At 41.4% G+C, this 14942-nt stretch overlaps 1 protein-coding gene across 2 annotated transcripts in view; it reads right to left on the bottom strand.

The window, feature by feature from the left end:
• The window catches only part of DGCR2 (DiGeorge syndrome critical region gene 2), a 49447-nt gene that overhangs the window by 10065 nt on the left and 24440 nt on the right, over positions 1 to 14942 (bottom strand). The window contains exons 3-7 of one of the 2 annotated variants that reach the window (XM_075110863.1): positions 9615 to 9740; positions 7180 to 7399; positions 6197 to 6273; positions 3447 to 3623; positions 947 to 1150 (exon numbers count right to left, since the gene is read on the bottom strand). In XM_075110863.1, the coding sequence (XP_074966964.1) occupies positions 947 to 1150; positions 3447 to 3623; positions 6197 to 6273; positions 7180 to 7399; positions 9615 to 9740 (804 nt within the window). The remainder of the gene's footprint in view (positions 1 to 946; positions 1151 to 3446; positions 3624 to 6196; positions 6274 to 7179; positions 7400 to 9614; positions 9741 to 14942) is intronic. The other variant, XM_075110864.1, reaches the window with a different exon arrangement.

Genomic DNA, 14942 nt, shown 5'->3' with positions numbered 1-14942 from the left:
ATTTGGAAGCCAGTAAGCACCCCTATTTTGTAACAGACTGAAAGAGAAGCCTCTGATTGGAAGAGTTCACCTTCCATGTTTTCCACAGGAGTTCAGAACAACAGCTTCTTTGTGCTCTCAGATAAGATTAGATTCTTTTAAAATACCAGGAAATAACAGTATCACAAAATGGTTGAGGTTGGAAGGGAAATCCTGAAATCATCTAGTCCAACCGCTGCTCAAGCAGCATCAGCTAGAGCAGATTGCCCAGGACAGAGATCAATCAGGTGCTGAATATCCCCACAGATGGAGACTCCACGAGCAATCTGCTCCAGTATTTGACCACCCTCGCAGTAAATTCCAAGTAAGAGACATTTCTTTTTGCAAGTCTCTCTAAAGAAAAACAACCCCCAAAACGCTACATCCCCAAATGGTGACTGACAAACAGTTCAGTCAGAGTCAACCAAAAACTTCACTGATCCAAAACAAGAAGCTGCACTGAAATGCCAAATCCAATAAACAAGGTTGTATGCCCTGATTATTATTGAAACTCTATATCATTTATCGACTTTCCTTCCCACAAGATCCCTGCAAACTTACACACACAAATGCTCATGCCAGAAAAGGATGCTGAATTGGTGCTCAAGAGAAAAGCCCTTCTGTGTCATGACAAAGGAACCATGCAAGACGCTTTACTAAAAATCCACAGTAGTGTCAACCTCCACACAGAAAAAAAAGCTACTGCTTTCTCCTGTATAAGTAGTGTCAAGGACAACTAATTATTTCTAGCCACAGTCTGAAGTGTTTAATTTCCTGTGATTTGAGATCCTTCCCCACAGAGGGTTTGTAGCCAGCAACGTTGAGGCACTGAAAGGATGCATCATTCCAAACAAAGTTATACCCAGATATAACCGAGTTGAGCACTGAACTCATTTTTCTTCACTAAACTTTAGCAGTCGACTCTTACCTGTGTCTAAACATGTAAATTTGCAGCATTCCTTAGGGTCTTTGCGGTACTGCTGACACCCCTGGGGCCGTTCACACAAAGCAGCCACACACATTTCAGGTTCACCGTTGTGACACGTGCAGCTCAAACAGGGATCATTCCCTTTTGGAGTGAAATAGTAGCCTTCATCAACAATGTTGTCTTTGATATCAACGCAAGTCTGGCCTAGAACAGAAACACACATCAATATCCAAGTGTCTGTGAGCCTGCCAGACAGGAGACCAGCTTATTCTGTTACATTAAGTGATTTGTAAACTTAAGCAGACCACCAGTTTAAAAGCCACGCCTTCACATTAAAGCAACTTTGAAAAAGGATCTCCAAGGAGTGGGGAAGATAATGGATAGTCTGAAGGCACGCGGGGATGACTCACTGCTCAAAACTGACAAAGTGAGTTTTAAGTATTCAATGGAATTGACACTTCCAGGCATCCTCTCCCAGACACAGGAAAGCAAGTGCTCTGAGAAGTTTAAGCTTCACTGTCAATGCCTGTTACAGCTCCCTCCCTCTCTCCTGGTGCTTAGGAAAAGCTGGATCATCTCTGGACCAGACCTGAAGGACGCTCTTAACAGGCCAGGCCTAAAAAAGGAAGCCAGGTAATAGTACTCCCACTGCCCTAGCTGCACCTTGATCCCTGCCCAGAGGAGGAAGTTTAGGTGTCTTCTGTCCGCTGTGCTTTCCTCCCACTGACCCAAGGGCAGGCACCAACACCAGAGCGGGGGAACAGAGACAGCCCTGGGACCCACCAGCTGCAGCAACTGCTCAGGGAGCATGGCCTGCCCCCTCCGCCCTACGGACAGGTCAGCTCGAGGGTCCACAGGGAAGTTCAGACTGGAAGAGACCTGAGGAAGTCTCCAGCTCAATCTCCTGCTCAAAGCAGGGTCAGCTATGATGTCCCAACAGGTTGCTCAGGGTTTTATCTAATCTGGTCATAAAATCCTCCAAGGACAGAGGCTGCACAACCTCCCTAGGAGTCTGTTCCACTCGTGACTACCATCACGATTAAACAGTCTTCCTCGGCGTCAATTCAAATCTCTTATTGCAACTTAACCTCCCTTGACTCCTGCCACGCACCACTGTAAAGAGCCTGGCGCCGACTTCACAATAACCTTCTTGTAAGTACTGGCAGGCTGTTATCAGGTCCCCTGGAAGCCTTCCCTTCTCCAGGCTGAAGGGAGTCCCATTCTCTCTGCCTCACCTCACTGGGTATTAGGAAAAAGTTCTTCACCCCAAGGGTGGTGGAGCACCGCAAAACAGGCCCCCCAGGGAGGCATCATGGCACCAAGGCTGGCGATATTCAAGAAGCACTTGGACAACACCCTCAGAGACACGGTGTGAACTTGGGGTTGTTCTGTGCAGGGAGTTGGACTGATGATCCTTGCGGGTCCCTTCCAACCCAGGACATTCTGTGATTCTATGATTCAAAGGACAGGCACTTCAGCTCACGTCACCATCTTGCTGGCCCCCACTGAACTCGCCTCACTTTGTCAAGGTCACGTCAACATTTTTCTTGTACTGCAAGGCCCGAAATTGGATACAGCATTCTTCTGCTCAACTTATACATGTGATACCCTCACCCTCTGGTCAATGTTTTGGCAGAGCTATTGTCTTCCTTACAACATCATCCCAAAAAGATGACCAAAAGGCTGATTTTTTGATCATCATTTTGACTGAACACGCATCCTTCAATATCAGATTACAAGATTTTATTACATCTCAAGGTAGACAAGATAATATCCTGTCTTCCTAGTTTTCAAAGTATCAGGTCCAAGAACAGGCAAAGAAGGGCTGAATTTTCTCCCCCTGCCCTTCTGAAAGTCTTTTTCCTGCTTTAGAGAAAAAGCAAACTAGAAAAAACTTCAAGAACTGCAGTAACAGTTCAACAAGTTTCCTCCTCCTTGCAGAGAAGCACCATCTGTATCAGGCATCTTAAATATTACTTGAAAATACTGCCAATATCTCTGCTGGTAGAAGGCCTTTTGGAGTAAAGAACTACAAGATACAGAATTAAAGCTTCCCCCCCCCCCCCCCCACTTTGTCAGTAGCTCCACTTGCCTATTTTCCCCCCTCCTAGTTCTAAAAATTGGCTAGAAATAATTTAATAGAATTTTCTATATTCAAAATAAACGAGAAGCGTTTCCTCATTTTCATGTGAAGTTAGTATTTAAGAATAATATTTACTAATAAGGTGCTTTTGTAACTTTTTTTTCAAGTATACTTTATTTTGGGTCTGATGTAGCTGCTTAACAATAATGTTTTAGTGAAAATCTGTACTGTGGCTGACAACCACACATTATGTTGCTCTTATTTATTTAAACCTAGCAGAAATTTAAACACACACACCCCCCTTTTTTTAATTCACTGGGCAAAAGGTAGAAAGGATAACTAATCAATTTCCCCATATTTGTTATATGCATACTTGAACGCGCAACACAGGTTAACACTGAACTAAAACCAACTTACTCCTTTTGCAGAGGAATGAAGATTTCTCATAGCAGTTTTCAGCATACCAGCTGTGTAAACCATGGTGCCGAAGGGTAGGAAAATGGAAACACTGAAGCTGGGCACAAAGAACGTTTTCATTTTCAGACATAGCCGTACCAAAGATAGGGTCAGGGGGTAAAAATACTTCTGAAGAGCCTAGAACAAGATGCATTGGTATAAGCAGCCTGCGGGCATGCAAAGCTTTAGAAAGGCTCTGTAACATCACTCATTTCATGCACACCAACTCTGCTACAAGGCGACTGTCCTCTAGCCTGAGCTCCCACTAGCAACACTCCTCCAGGGGAAGGCAAACAGCGGAGGGGGAAGGGGTGACTCAGAGAGAAGAGGCTGCTGTTTTCAAAGTACTGGCTAATTTTGTCATTCTGCACCAGTAGGAGTAATGTTCTGATATCTCTACAAGTGCTGCTTTCCAGAGTCCCGTGGGGTTTGCCTGCCTATACTTATGCACCCCTTCAAACAAGCCTGAGTTTGGCCACTTTTGCTGCTAGTGGAGCAAGAACCCATACTAATCTTGCACCTGGTGCTCCAAGCACCTACTGCTGCTTCCAAAGATGCGCGCGCATCTGTCCCGTGCAGCACACTGCAGAGCCTCTCCCCCGCGTCGCACGCTGCTCGTTCAGAGCGCAGAGCGGTGCTACGCGCAGAACAAGGTTGCCAGGCCACTTCTGCTGCTGCGGCGGCGGCATGGACCATTCGGTCCTTCCAGCTCACGGAATTGTTAAGAGACTGTATCGTGATGGGTTCCAAACAGCGCAGGACGGTGTTGGGGGCATTTTATAACTTTTAAAATGTTGTTTCTGACCAGTGTGTCTCACTTCACCATTAAGTCTCCTAGTATGCAAAGCTGCAGAGATTAATGAGAGACCCAGATACAGCAACTGTGAAAATTAGCCTATTTTGTATGTTTTCAGCAGCCTACTTTCCAAATCTGTGCACTTAAATATTGAGTTTAACAGCTCTCGCAGTTAACATGTTATGCGGTCTTCTCACGTGATGGTCCTTTCAAATACTGTTAGGTATTATGGTTTTTTGTTAAATTTTTTTAAATACAACTAAGTTCCGCTATAATTTTTTCGAGGGTTTACCTTCCACATCTCCCAGTAATGGATTAAAATTTCCAAGCTATAGGACCTTAAATGACTTTTCAAACAGACTCTAGGAATTCAGAGTCTGCCTTACTACAAGTCAATGAAGCTTAAGGAAAGCTTTTTTAGAAGCTACTGAATGCTACTATGTACTTTATTTCGTACAGGTATCCCTTTAATAAATAGAAAGCTTGCAAACGAAAGAATATATGGCACTGAGAGGGCTTAAGTTTATATAACGCATCAAATTAAAACTTATGGTAAAAACAGGTATCATGATTTTTTTATAACGTAAGCCTCCCCAGTTGTAAACACTGTCAGCAGATGGCAGTGCAGTCAGCTTTACAAAGAGCGAAGAAAGGTCCTTTTAAGGAAAAATTTTTTTTTCTTGGCCTTCACAGCAGAAACCCACCTATATAAACAGTTTTGTCTAGACCAGAAACCCCTATATGAGAAAAAGTTGGACATTCCTCCCTCCCTTTCCGGTGATGTCCAAAGACATCTTTAGGTGCTTTACTTTAAGGAACTAATGTAAATGTTCTGCCTCCAGGAGAAGTAGCAGTTTCCTCTGAATAGTCAGTCAACTCTGTTCACTTAAATGACAAAAGAAATCAACGTCTTTGTGCATGGCAGCACAGTAAACAAGTACTGTCATCAGAAAACTATGCAGGGTTCTACTACTTCTCAGTGTCAAAGGAAGTATTTTTCAAGAGGTAAACATTCAGCCAAAATGTGTTCGTAACTATGTATCTGTACCTAATGTAAAGTTTTCCTTCCAGATTTTCCACTACTGAAAGTTGTATATGAGAAGAAAAATATTCAGATTAGTTTTCAAATGCTACACTGGAATCCACAGTGCTGATGCTTTAAAAAAAAACACAACTCTTTGTTTTAACTTTTCTATTACCTAAACTAGTACAGCATTTAGACATTCAATTCTACACATAAGGGTTCATATAATGACTTTAATCTTAACTAATCCCTCAACTGAATTAGTTAAAAATAAAAGATATAGAAACATAACTTTGCATTTTCAGCAGAGGGAGAGGCTTGTTTTGCAATTGAGAAAGTTCATCCATTGACGCCTATCAGATTAATGTTCGGTTTTTCATATAAACTGGGATTTATTTCTGGGATTAGGCAAATTTTGTCTTAACTATCTGAAGTACTTTAAAATGAAAAAAAAATTGGGTAATTCTGCAAAATTCAAGTTTTTTTCAGTATATAAAAATCTACTAATTTTAAAAAGCTAAAACTCCTGAATATCCCACATTAGTCTGTGCAAATACTAGAATCAGGAATCAGCAATTCATCTAGACATTAACCACAAAGAATGAGAAACTACAGAGTAATTTCCTTTTTCTTATCTTATTCAAAGGCAAAGCCCAAATAAACTTAAAAACACATTCTTTCCACAAGATGTCAATGTGAAAAACTATGAAACTTCTTACACTTGTAAATAAGGCGTGTAGCAAGTATCAAACTCTTCCGTTTTGAAACTGTAAAGCAAAGCAGTTCCCCTACACTATTTCAACACTATCACTGAAGTTGTGTTGTTCTTGCAAATAATATTGATACTTTATGACAGTAATTTAGTAATAAGTAATAATTTGCGAGGCCTACCTTTATAAGCTACTTCCCAGTGACCTTCCAGAGAGTGATTTCGATTGGTGATGACATACTGATAGCCAACCCAGAACCTACAAAAGAAATTAGATTCTAAACATACAAGCCGAAAGCACACTAACAAATTAAACTACACAGAACCTTCCAATGTCTTTATACTTAAAAGCTGACTTTCAAAACATTCTGATTATTTTTTTCCTTAACATTTCAGCCCATACATTGGCAATGTAGGGAAACAGGCTACATTTGAGGGATAGAGGAAAATACCCGATTGTTTTCTATGTTTACAAATGATAACTCACCCTGTCTTTTACTTCTACTCATAAGCACCTTATTCTGTTGTTATGACGGCATTTCAGCATCTCCAACCCAAAAGTCACACAAAAGCATCCAAAAGTCAAATATTTTATAAACATATACAACTTATATCAGACTGTTCCAGACCAAACCATCTAACTCCCCAGAGACAGAGATACACCGTTACTGAACCATTCCTGGCAATCTATCATGGCAGCACATGAGATTGACAAAAAAAAAAGGGCGGGGGGATTTCTTGCAGCTGAAAATGTCTTTTTCTTTCATTCTTATCTCAAACTTGCAATCTTTGTTAGAGCGATTGGTACTTAACGGAAACAGAAATTCTGTTGAAAAATTTAAAGATTTCTTTCTATACAAGGCATTGCAGCAGTGAGTCATCGTAAAATCCATCTTCCCTGTTGCAGTTCAAGAACACTGGTACGTTGCTGAGGCAGCCTGAAGATAGAGACTCTGGTGAATTGCAGACTACCTGTTAATATTAATTAAAACATAAAATACAGGTGACCACTGCCAAACAGTCAACCAGCGTGCTCTTACTGGGTTGTTCGCCTGAAGTCAATTTTACCATTAGATTTTCTAAGCAAGCCGAATTACCAGCATTTGTATCACACAGAAACCATTCTCAAGCAACATGAGATCTTTATCCTGTCCCTCCTACTCACCTACGCTGGTCCTTCCTTACAAATGTTTTTTCTTCCAAGTCCCACTCCTGTGCCAAGATAAACCTCAGCTCCTGGTCTGCAGTGAAGGTGGCGAGGGATCCATTCACCCGCTGACATGTCTGCACAGCGTCCCAGTAGTTCTCCCCATTTAAATAGACTCTATAACAGCTGGCTGTGCCCTCATAGTGGTGCCATCCTGTTGGGCACTTTCCTAGGAAACATGAAGAATAGAAGGGAAACCATTCCCCCCAAATTAGGATCTTCAAGATAATGCATCGTAATCAGTTTATGACAAGGCAATGCATAATCACTTGTATGCGTACACACAACATACCGTGTATACTTTACCTCACCAGGAGATGCATGCATTACACTACAGCTTTTGATAAAGGAATTTTTCAAAAATTGCATTTAAAAAGATGCAACTCCTAGTAATGTTTCATTGCACTGTGACAGCTTTTGAAGTCTTGAATTAAGACTGATCATCTCCTGTGGAAAATATTTCCCTGCACATCTTTATAAACCCAATCAGTTCAATCAATCCAAGTCAAAACAAGGAGCAAAAACAGGAAGAAATAAACCAGGAGGTGGCCAATTTAACGATTCTGTCTTTCTATTAGGTGGTTAGCAATACATCCAGCTTGCTGTGAAGTTTTCAACCGACTTTTACAAACAGTCTCGGTAGTATTCACATAATCCTGCTCCCATAGTCAATCACTAAAGATGATGAGGGTTCTGGGGCAATTGTTGTTTGCTCTGGATAAACATCACTGCCAAGTGGGTATTTAGGAAGTAAGAAGGTGATAGTGTGAACTGCTGTCTCTGCTTTCTCAGGTAACTCAACTGAGGGATTAAGCAACAGAAGCCTTGAGGCGTTTCTGGATGAAACAGGCCTGTGAGCTTTTGACTGGCATTCTTGGGGGTGATGGGTAGCTAATAAAATTACGGAGACAAGCAGATGAAATTTAAAACAGACATGAAATATGATTTTAGCACCTGCATTTGCAGTATTAATTTTGCACAACACCTAAGAAAGGAACTTTAAAATCTCGGACTGTTTTACGTCCTTTGCATGCATTCAGAGTTCCTGTTCAAGCCTCTTTATTCCCTTCAGAAACAGTGGTCTTTATCATCAAATAATGATATACAAACTTAGATTTGAAGCCCTTTAATTAAATATCTTTCCTTATTCTCCATGTATATGGGATATTTTAAGATCTACTGTTCACATCACTAAGATGGGACAGAACTGCAGAGCATATTAGATATTGCTGTATCAATTTTTCTAAATTGCTTTGTTGTCCTCTATGAATTTTACTAACATAATTTAGCTACTAGAATCCATGACAAATCAAAACACCTATTTTAGTATCCATTTTTGTAAAAAAAATAAATATCTACAACAAAGAGGTGAATTTTTACTTCTGCTAATCACTTCTCTTTTTCAGAAAATCACCATAGTCCAAAGCAATCGTTCCCAGTTACTGCCATACTGTCTTCCCCCCATGTCCTCTTCCTAACCTGTCCCATCTCTCCCTCCAAGGCTCATTGGTGCGGTCTCACATTCCCAAATCACTGGAGCAAAGAGGGAACGAAGATAACAGGGAGAAGGCAGGGGAGATTTAGATGTTTAGGGCCTGGAGAGATTCAGAGGCAGCAGTCACTACAAGCTGCCATCAGTGGGAAGGACACTGGCACGACATTTATGATGCTTTAGGTAAGGCTGGGACTAGGGTGCCGGCAGTAGCACTAGCAGGTGAGGGGTAGAATGACATTGAAGTGGTATTTTTGAAGATTTCCGATTGATTGATGGGGGTAACAGGGCAAAACCCATTCAAGTGCTACATACTTCCTTGACAGACTGTCTTCAGATCAGCAAGTGAAGAATTTCCTTAATTCCCCACTCCCTAAATAATATCTGCCCTATTAAAAAGGATACAGAACTCAAAATATCAGAGATGCACTTTATTAATAATAGTGCAACATCTTTAAGATATCCTCAAAATTACTTCAATTAAAAGCAATTTTGGTTCCCCCCACCCACTTTTCAGGGGATAAATCCTACATGCAAGCTCACATGAAGAGACAAGGATTAGGCTATCACCCCTGCTGCAGGCTGAAGCCATCACTTAAACCACAGGTTTAGTTGTCCGTAATTGCAACGAGTTATAACAGAAAATTGTAACTCTGGTTTCACAGAAACAGGATTACTAGGAAAGCAGACTTCTTTGCATGTATTGGCCTGGCATATAAACTATGCAATGCAACAGGACATATACATAAGACATCTACAAAAACCTTAAAAAGCACTGCATATGAATAAAATCTGATCAAAAAGCTATGCGAGAGAATAACATCTCCTTGGTAAAAAACAAGTCTAAATTGCTATTTCAATTAGCAGAAAGATGGCCCAGATTTCCCAGTCTGCAACTTACTGCTAAATCGGACAGGCTGTGCCACATTGACAGTGTGAAAGCGGGTTGTCTCTCCTCCTCTCCCTCGACTGTGCCTGGAGTCCACATTCTCCTTCCCATGGTAAGTTCGCTGGTCCCCTGTCAAGCCTAGGGATCAGAAGGAATAGTCAGTACTGGTGAAAGATGCAAGCAAACTCAGATTTCATTTTATTAAACCTTCTCTGGGTTTTAATTCAGGGCATATATGATAAGTAGCATAGTCAGGTAAACAAAGATTGTAGATCCCTGCAATAATAGCTTGGCCATTTTACACAGTACATAACCAAAATACCTACAACTGAAAAGAACCAACAAGCCATCACATGAGTCTTGCAGAGTAAGCTAAATATTTTGGCAGATTCTCAAAGCCTGCAGTTGCACACAGGACTTGACACTCGTCGTTTCAATTGCCGCAGCAAATGCATCATCCCCAGTGCATTTTATTTGTCCCTGTTTACAGAGCTACCCCCTCTCCAGCTGCTTTGTTTCTCAGTTGGGTGCTCAAGGATATAAGATGACTCCAGTACATTTTCCAACACATCCTCTGAGATCTCGGACAAAATTAAAGCCAGGAAAGGAAACCTATCTGCAGTCAGAAGAACAAGGTTTTTCATTCACCCTCAAGCTTCTACAGGAAATTTTGTTTCAGAATTAATGGACTAACAACATACACACCCTCATCTTAGCATCAGGGCTTCTAACAGGCATACGTGACAACTGGATTCAGGAACTTAGGAAGAACACAGTGCAAGATGTTATTCCAGAAAAGGGGCTGGGGTCTCCATGTGCCTACCAGGAGTAAATAAGAAGTGCACAGGTCAGGTGGAGACACTGCAGATGTGCCGCAGCCAGCAAAACTAACAAGATCCTAAGTAGGAAGCCTGGCCTGGTGGTGGGGAGAAACCTTTGAGAAGCGCTCCTTGGAACAAAAGTTGGCACCAATGAGCATTAAAAAAACCACTAGCTGGAGCCCTGGAACAGCAGAGTAGCTTTGCATTAATCTCTCTAGCATACTGAGTTTGCCCTGGGTTAATGGGATAAGCAAGGGATATTTAATTATTACGTTATCCTAGGAATTACATGTCTATAGAGATCACCCATTAAGAAATGGCTGTGCATAATACACTCACATGGCCTTACAGGAATAGAGTAGCAATGCTACTTTCAATATTAGAATATGCTATTTATCATAGGCAAGAAGTTAGTGCCAAGAAATTCACTACTTACACATTTCAAAGGACACAAAATGGTGGAATAATTTGACAGTGAAGATCACTAATTATTTTTTATTACTTCAAAGCCCAATCTGTTTTTAGTTTTATAATTTGATTGTTCTTAATCCTAATGGTTCAGTAGTAGTATTTACACTATGATTTTCAGAGCAATATTGAGACACTGAAAAGCAAGTTTTTAGTTATAGTAAGACTTTAACAATTACTAATGTAGAATGTTTTATCAAAGATGAACTGAGCTCTGCATGAGAAGCTCTATTTTCCCATGGCATTAAATGGCAACAACTAAACCCAAAGAGTGAGTAAGAACCAAATGCACAAAGAATTAGTACCCTTTCAGAAGTGAGAGCAGATGCAACACCATATGGCTGACCCTCCACAGCTAAACAGAACACCCACAAGGACTTAACAATTTACCTCCCCTGGGAATAAAACCGAAGTTCACAGGTTTTTACATGTGAGGTTAAGAAAGGGTTACTTGGGCTAACATCTTAAATTGACAGAATTTATGCCAGATGCTTTGAAAAACAGTGACGCAGATCCCACACAGAGTGAGTTCAATCAGTCCTCACCCAGGAAGCAGGACACTCATTCCTTCCTCAGCATCTGCCCGTGTCAGCAGACTCACCACTGAAATCAGGCGGCACCGAAAAGGCAGAAAGGAGCCACCACAAGTCACTCCTCCTTCAAGCCCAACACTACCAGCTGCTTAATAAGCTGGTGCTCTTCAAATATTAAATTGCTTCTAATTGACCAGAATTTCCTCTGAGAAAAGCAATGATGACAAGTGTTCTCCGGGGCAATAAAGGAAGAGATGCTAGCAGGCCTTTAAGTCACTTGACTACCATGAAAAGCCACTGCAGATTCTGGTGTCAAAGGTGGAATTGGACTGGTTTTCTATTGCACTTTTTCAATACTCTGCAGAAGAACTTTCTGTGTACTCTGCTGTTCCTGCTTCCTTTATAAAAATATTTTTATCTTTAAAAATAAATTAGTTGTGCCCTGGACTAAGCTTTATAACAACCTAAGCCAGAAGAGCACAACCTAACCATGTTTGAGTGTTTCAGAAAGGAAAAGCCATCATTTTTATTGCTTATGTGCACACTTAATATTCTGAAAGCTGTCAAATTTTGGAAGATCAATTTTTTCCACAACCTTTGTTCTTCTGCATACAACCACAAGCAGCAACAGCAGTATGTTTTCTAGCCAAAACCTAGTTCTGTTTCCTTTGACTTCATACAATTATATCAGAAATGTAATTTGCTTGTTAGTTGGTGGGGAAAGGGAAAAATGGGTTCAAGGAAAAATTCATGGGGCACTATTTTTTCTCCTCCCCTCGAATACTACAGCATCATGGACACACGCATCCTCCAATCTGTTTCCAAATGGATCAAGTCATGACTAGTACTCACCCAGCTCCTTCGAATTTACAGCTGCCATCTAATTCACTCTAGCACAACTACAGTCTAAGTATAGTGCTATACATCAAGAAAGTTGCCCAACACTGCTGATTTTGTGACTATTTTCAGCTTTCTAAAAACTTCAGGCTACCAATTCACCATGGAAGTTTGCCATGCTGTATGGCTCCTACTACATTTTAAAATTTTTCAGATCTGAAACAAAACTGTTCAACAATTGTTCAGAACAAAAACAAAGAGATTGGAAGGGGAAGGAATTTTGCTTACATTTCTAACCACCTTTTAGTTGAGCAAGTGCTGTCACTGCAGCCTGCAAAACACAGCCCTGCTAACTCACAGAAAAAGCTTTGTGCCATGTGTACAAGTTTTGCTGTTCATGTTGGGGACATTGGAAAAATGGAGGGGACAAATGCAGACAAGTTTAAGTCTGAAAGAGCTATGAGCTTGCCCATTATTCATAGAGGCTGGAAGGAATTCAGTTACATTTTCCATACTCTTCCATGTACATCCATGGAGATTGATCTGCCGCATTTATCCACAGGATCTCAGCAATGCTTTTTCTTTGCACACTGTGCCTCATTAGGGGAAGCCAAGCACACAAGCAGAGCAGAAAGCTCCTTTTTCATCCCCCTCAGTGACTCCATCACTCGGACCAAGTTAAAGGAAGCAAAAAGCCAAGTAGTGCAAATGTAACGTGAGCCGAGGAGCTGAGCACACAAAAGTGAGAGCTGGCACCAGCTGAGATGGGAACAGGCTAGAACGTACGTGTGCCCACCAGCACTGCATGGGGGAACAAACATGATGCCAAATGGAAAACTGCGCTCAGAGGAGCTAGAAGAGAAACTGCAACCTGACACACACGCCGGGGTCTGCTTCACAAAAAAAAGAAAAGAAAAGGGGGGTGGGGGGGTGGGCAGACAGAAGACACTGACTGTAATATAGAGAGGTCTTTGTAGGGTCAGGACTCAAAGGGGTAAATATTGGATTTTGGGGAATTGAAGCAGTTTCCAGAGTTACTGTGTCACAGATGACAAGTCACTCAACCCAAACACTTCACAAGGATGGATGTACTACGTCAAATTATGTCAAAATTAAACTGTTTGTGAAGCAACCAGGTCCTGTCATATCTTATTTGTTCCAGGATTTGAGTTGCTCCTGTTTAAACACATAGATTCTCAAAATTTACATAAAAAGCTGCCTTGTCCCCTAAGCTTCAAATTTTCTGTCCAGCACATTAACTAGTAAAAGCTTGGAAAGCTTTTTATTTTATCTGGTAATGTGAGAGGTGAGAGAACTTCAGAATTAAATCCAGTTTTGTGCCTAAAGATTTGGAAATACAGTTCAGAAGTCCCCAGAGAGGAGTGACTCTTCTCAGATCAAGCAGCTCCATGCTTTGCATTATCAATTGTAGGAAATTGTAGGAAATAGATGCCAACCAAGAACAGCATCCTGCTGTGCTGAGCACTACTCAAAGTAATAGACTGACAGTAGAGAGCTTACAATTTAAACACCGTGAAGTAGGGTAAAAAGGATGCATCATATAGGAGTTCAGCAAAGACTCAGAAAAGGTGTGGAAATCAGAGGTTATCATCATTATTATCTACCTATCTACTAAAAAGTGCACAAATATCAACAGTCACTTAAACCGCGCGCAATATCCTTGGCAAAACAAAACAAAAATGTTAATGATCACTGTAAAAGAGTGTGCTGCGGCTGCTGCTTCATCAGTTCTGGTCATACCTTCAGCTGGCTCCACAAAGGAGACTTTGCAGACTCAAAGATGATGTAGTGTGTATATGCTGGGGCAAGTGACCTCCAAGTCTGCACGTTTCCTCCTGATAGAGTATCTGGGGAAGTCCTTAAGAACAGCATACAAGATGACACTGCTCAAGATCAGCATTTACTGATGCATTTACAGTTAGCTTCCTAGCAAGATTGTTTCTGTATAAAATTAGGCTCCCAATCTCAACATAAAAGCATGCAAAATTGTACTGTTTGCCATGGAACTCCAGGGCAGCTCATACCACTGCTAGCCACCGCTTGCAACTGCTGTCCTGGGACAGCCGCCACCAGGGTGGCCAGCTGTCCGGTGCCGATTGCTGCCACTGGCTCGGGGGGCGAGGGGAACCCTAAGAATTCAGCTCAGCTCGCTGAAACTTTCTACTGTCCTTGTTTCTGACCAAGCAGGTCTAGAAAACAGTACTGAGAAATACCTTATAAAGGAAGAATGTGGCATTAGGCAAGCACTTACTCTACAGAGCATGCTGAAGGTTTTCATATTCAGCTGCTGGGAGAAACCCAAGGACAGCTGACAGCACAATCTGATCACTTATTCCTGGGAAGAACTCCATTAAAAAAAAAAAAATAAAGGAAGGAAGGAAACACAGTGATCACCAACATAACTGCATGCTGGAAAACTGGTATGGATAGGATTTATGAAAGGCTCTGGAAATTAAGGCATTGTTCTCTCTCCATACGAAACAGGAACAAACATCAAGCCTGTAGCATAATAAAAAAACAGAGGGAAAGAGCCAGAGCTATACTGAACTCTGCTCCACTTGTACTGCTGAAAATTAGTTTTGACCAGAAGGCCTGCAAAGAAGGTAGGATATTTGGAGAAGCTTATCTGATACTCTGGTAGAAGCAAAGCTGAAAATCCG

Source organism: Phalacrocorax aristotelis, chromosome 15, assembly GCF_949628215.1.
Source record: "Phalacrocorax aristotelis chromosome 15, bGulAri2.1, whole genome shotgun sequence".
In the NCBI taxonomy this organism is placed as follows: Eukaryota; Metazoa; Chordata; class Aves; order Suliformes; family Phalacrocoracidae; genus Phalacrocorax; species Phalacrocorax aristotelis.
This window is presented reverse-complemented; position numbering and strand designations above follow the sequence as displayed.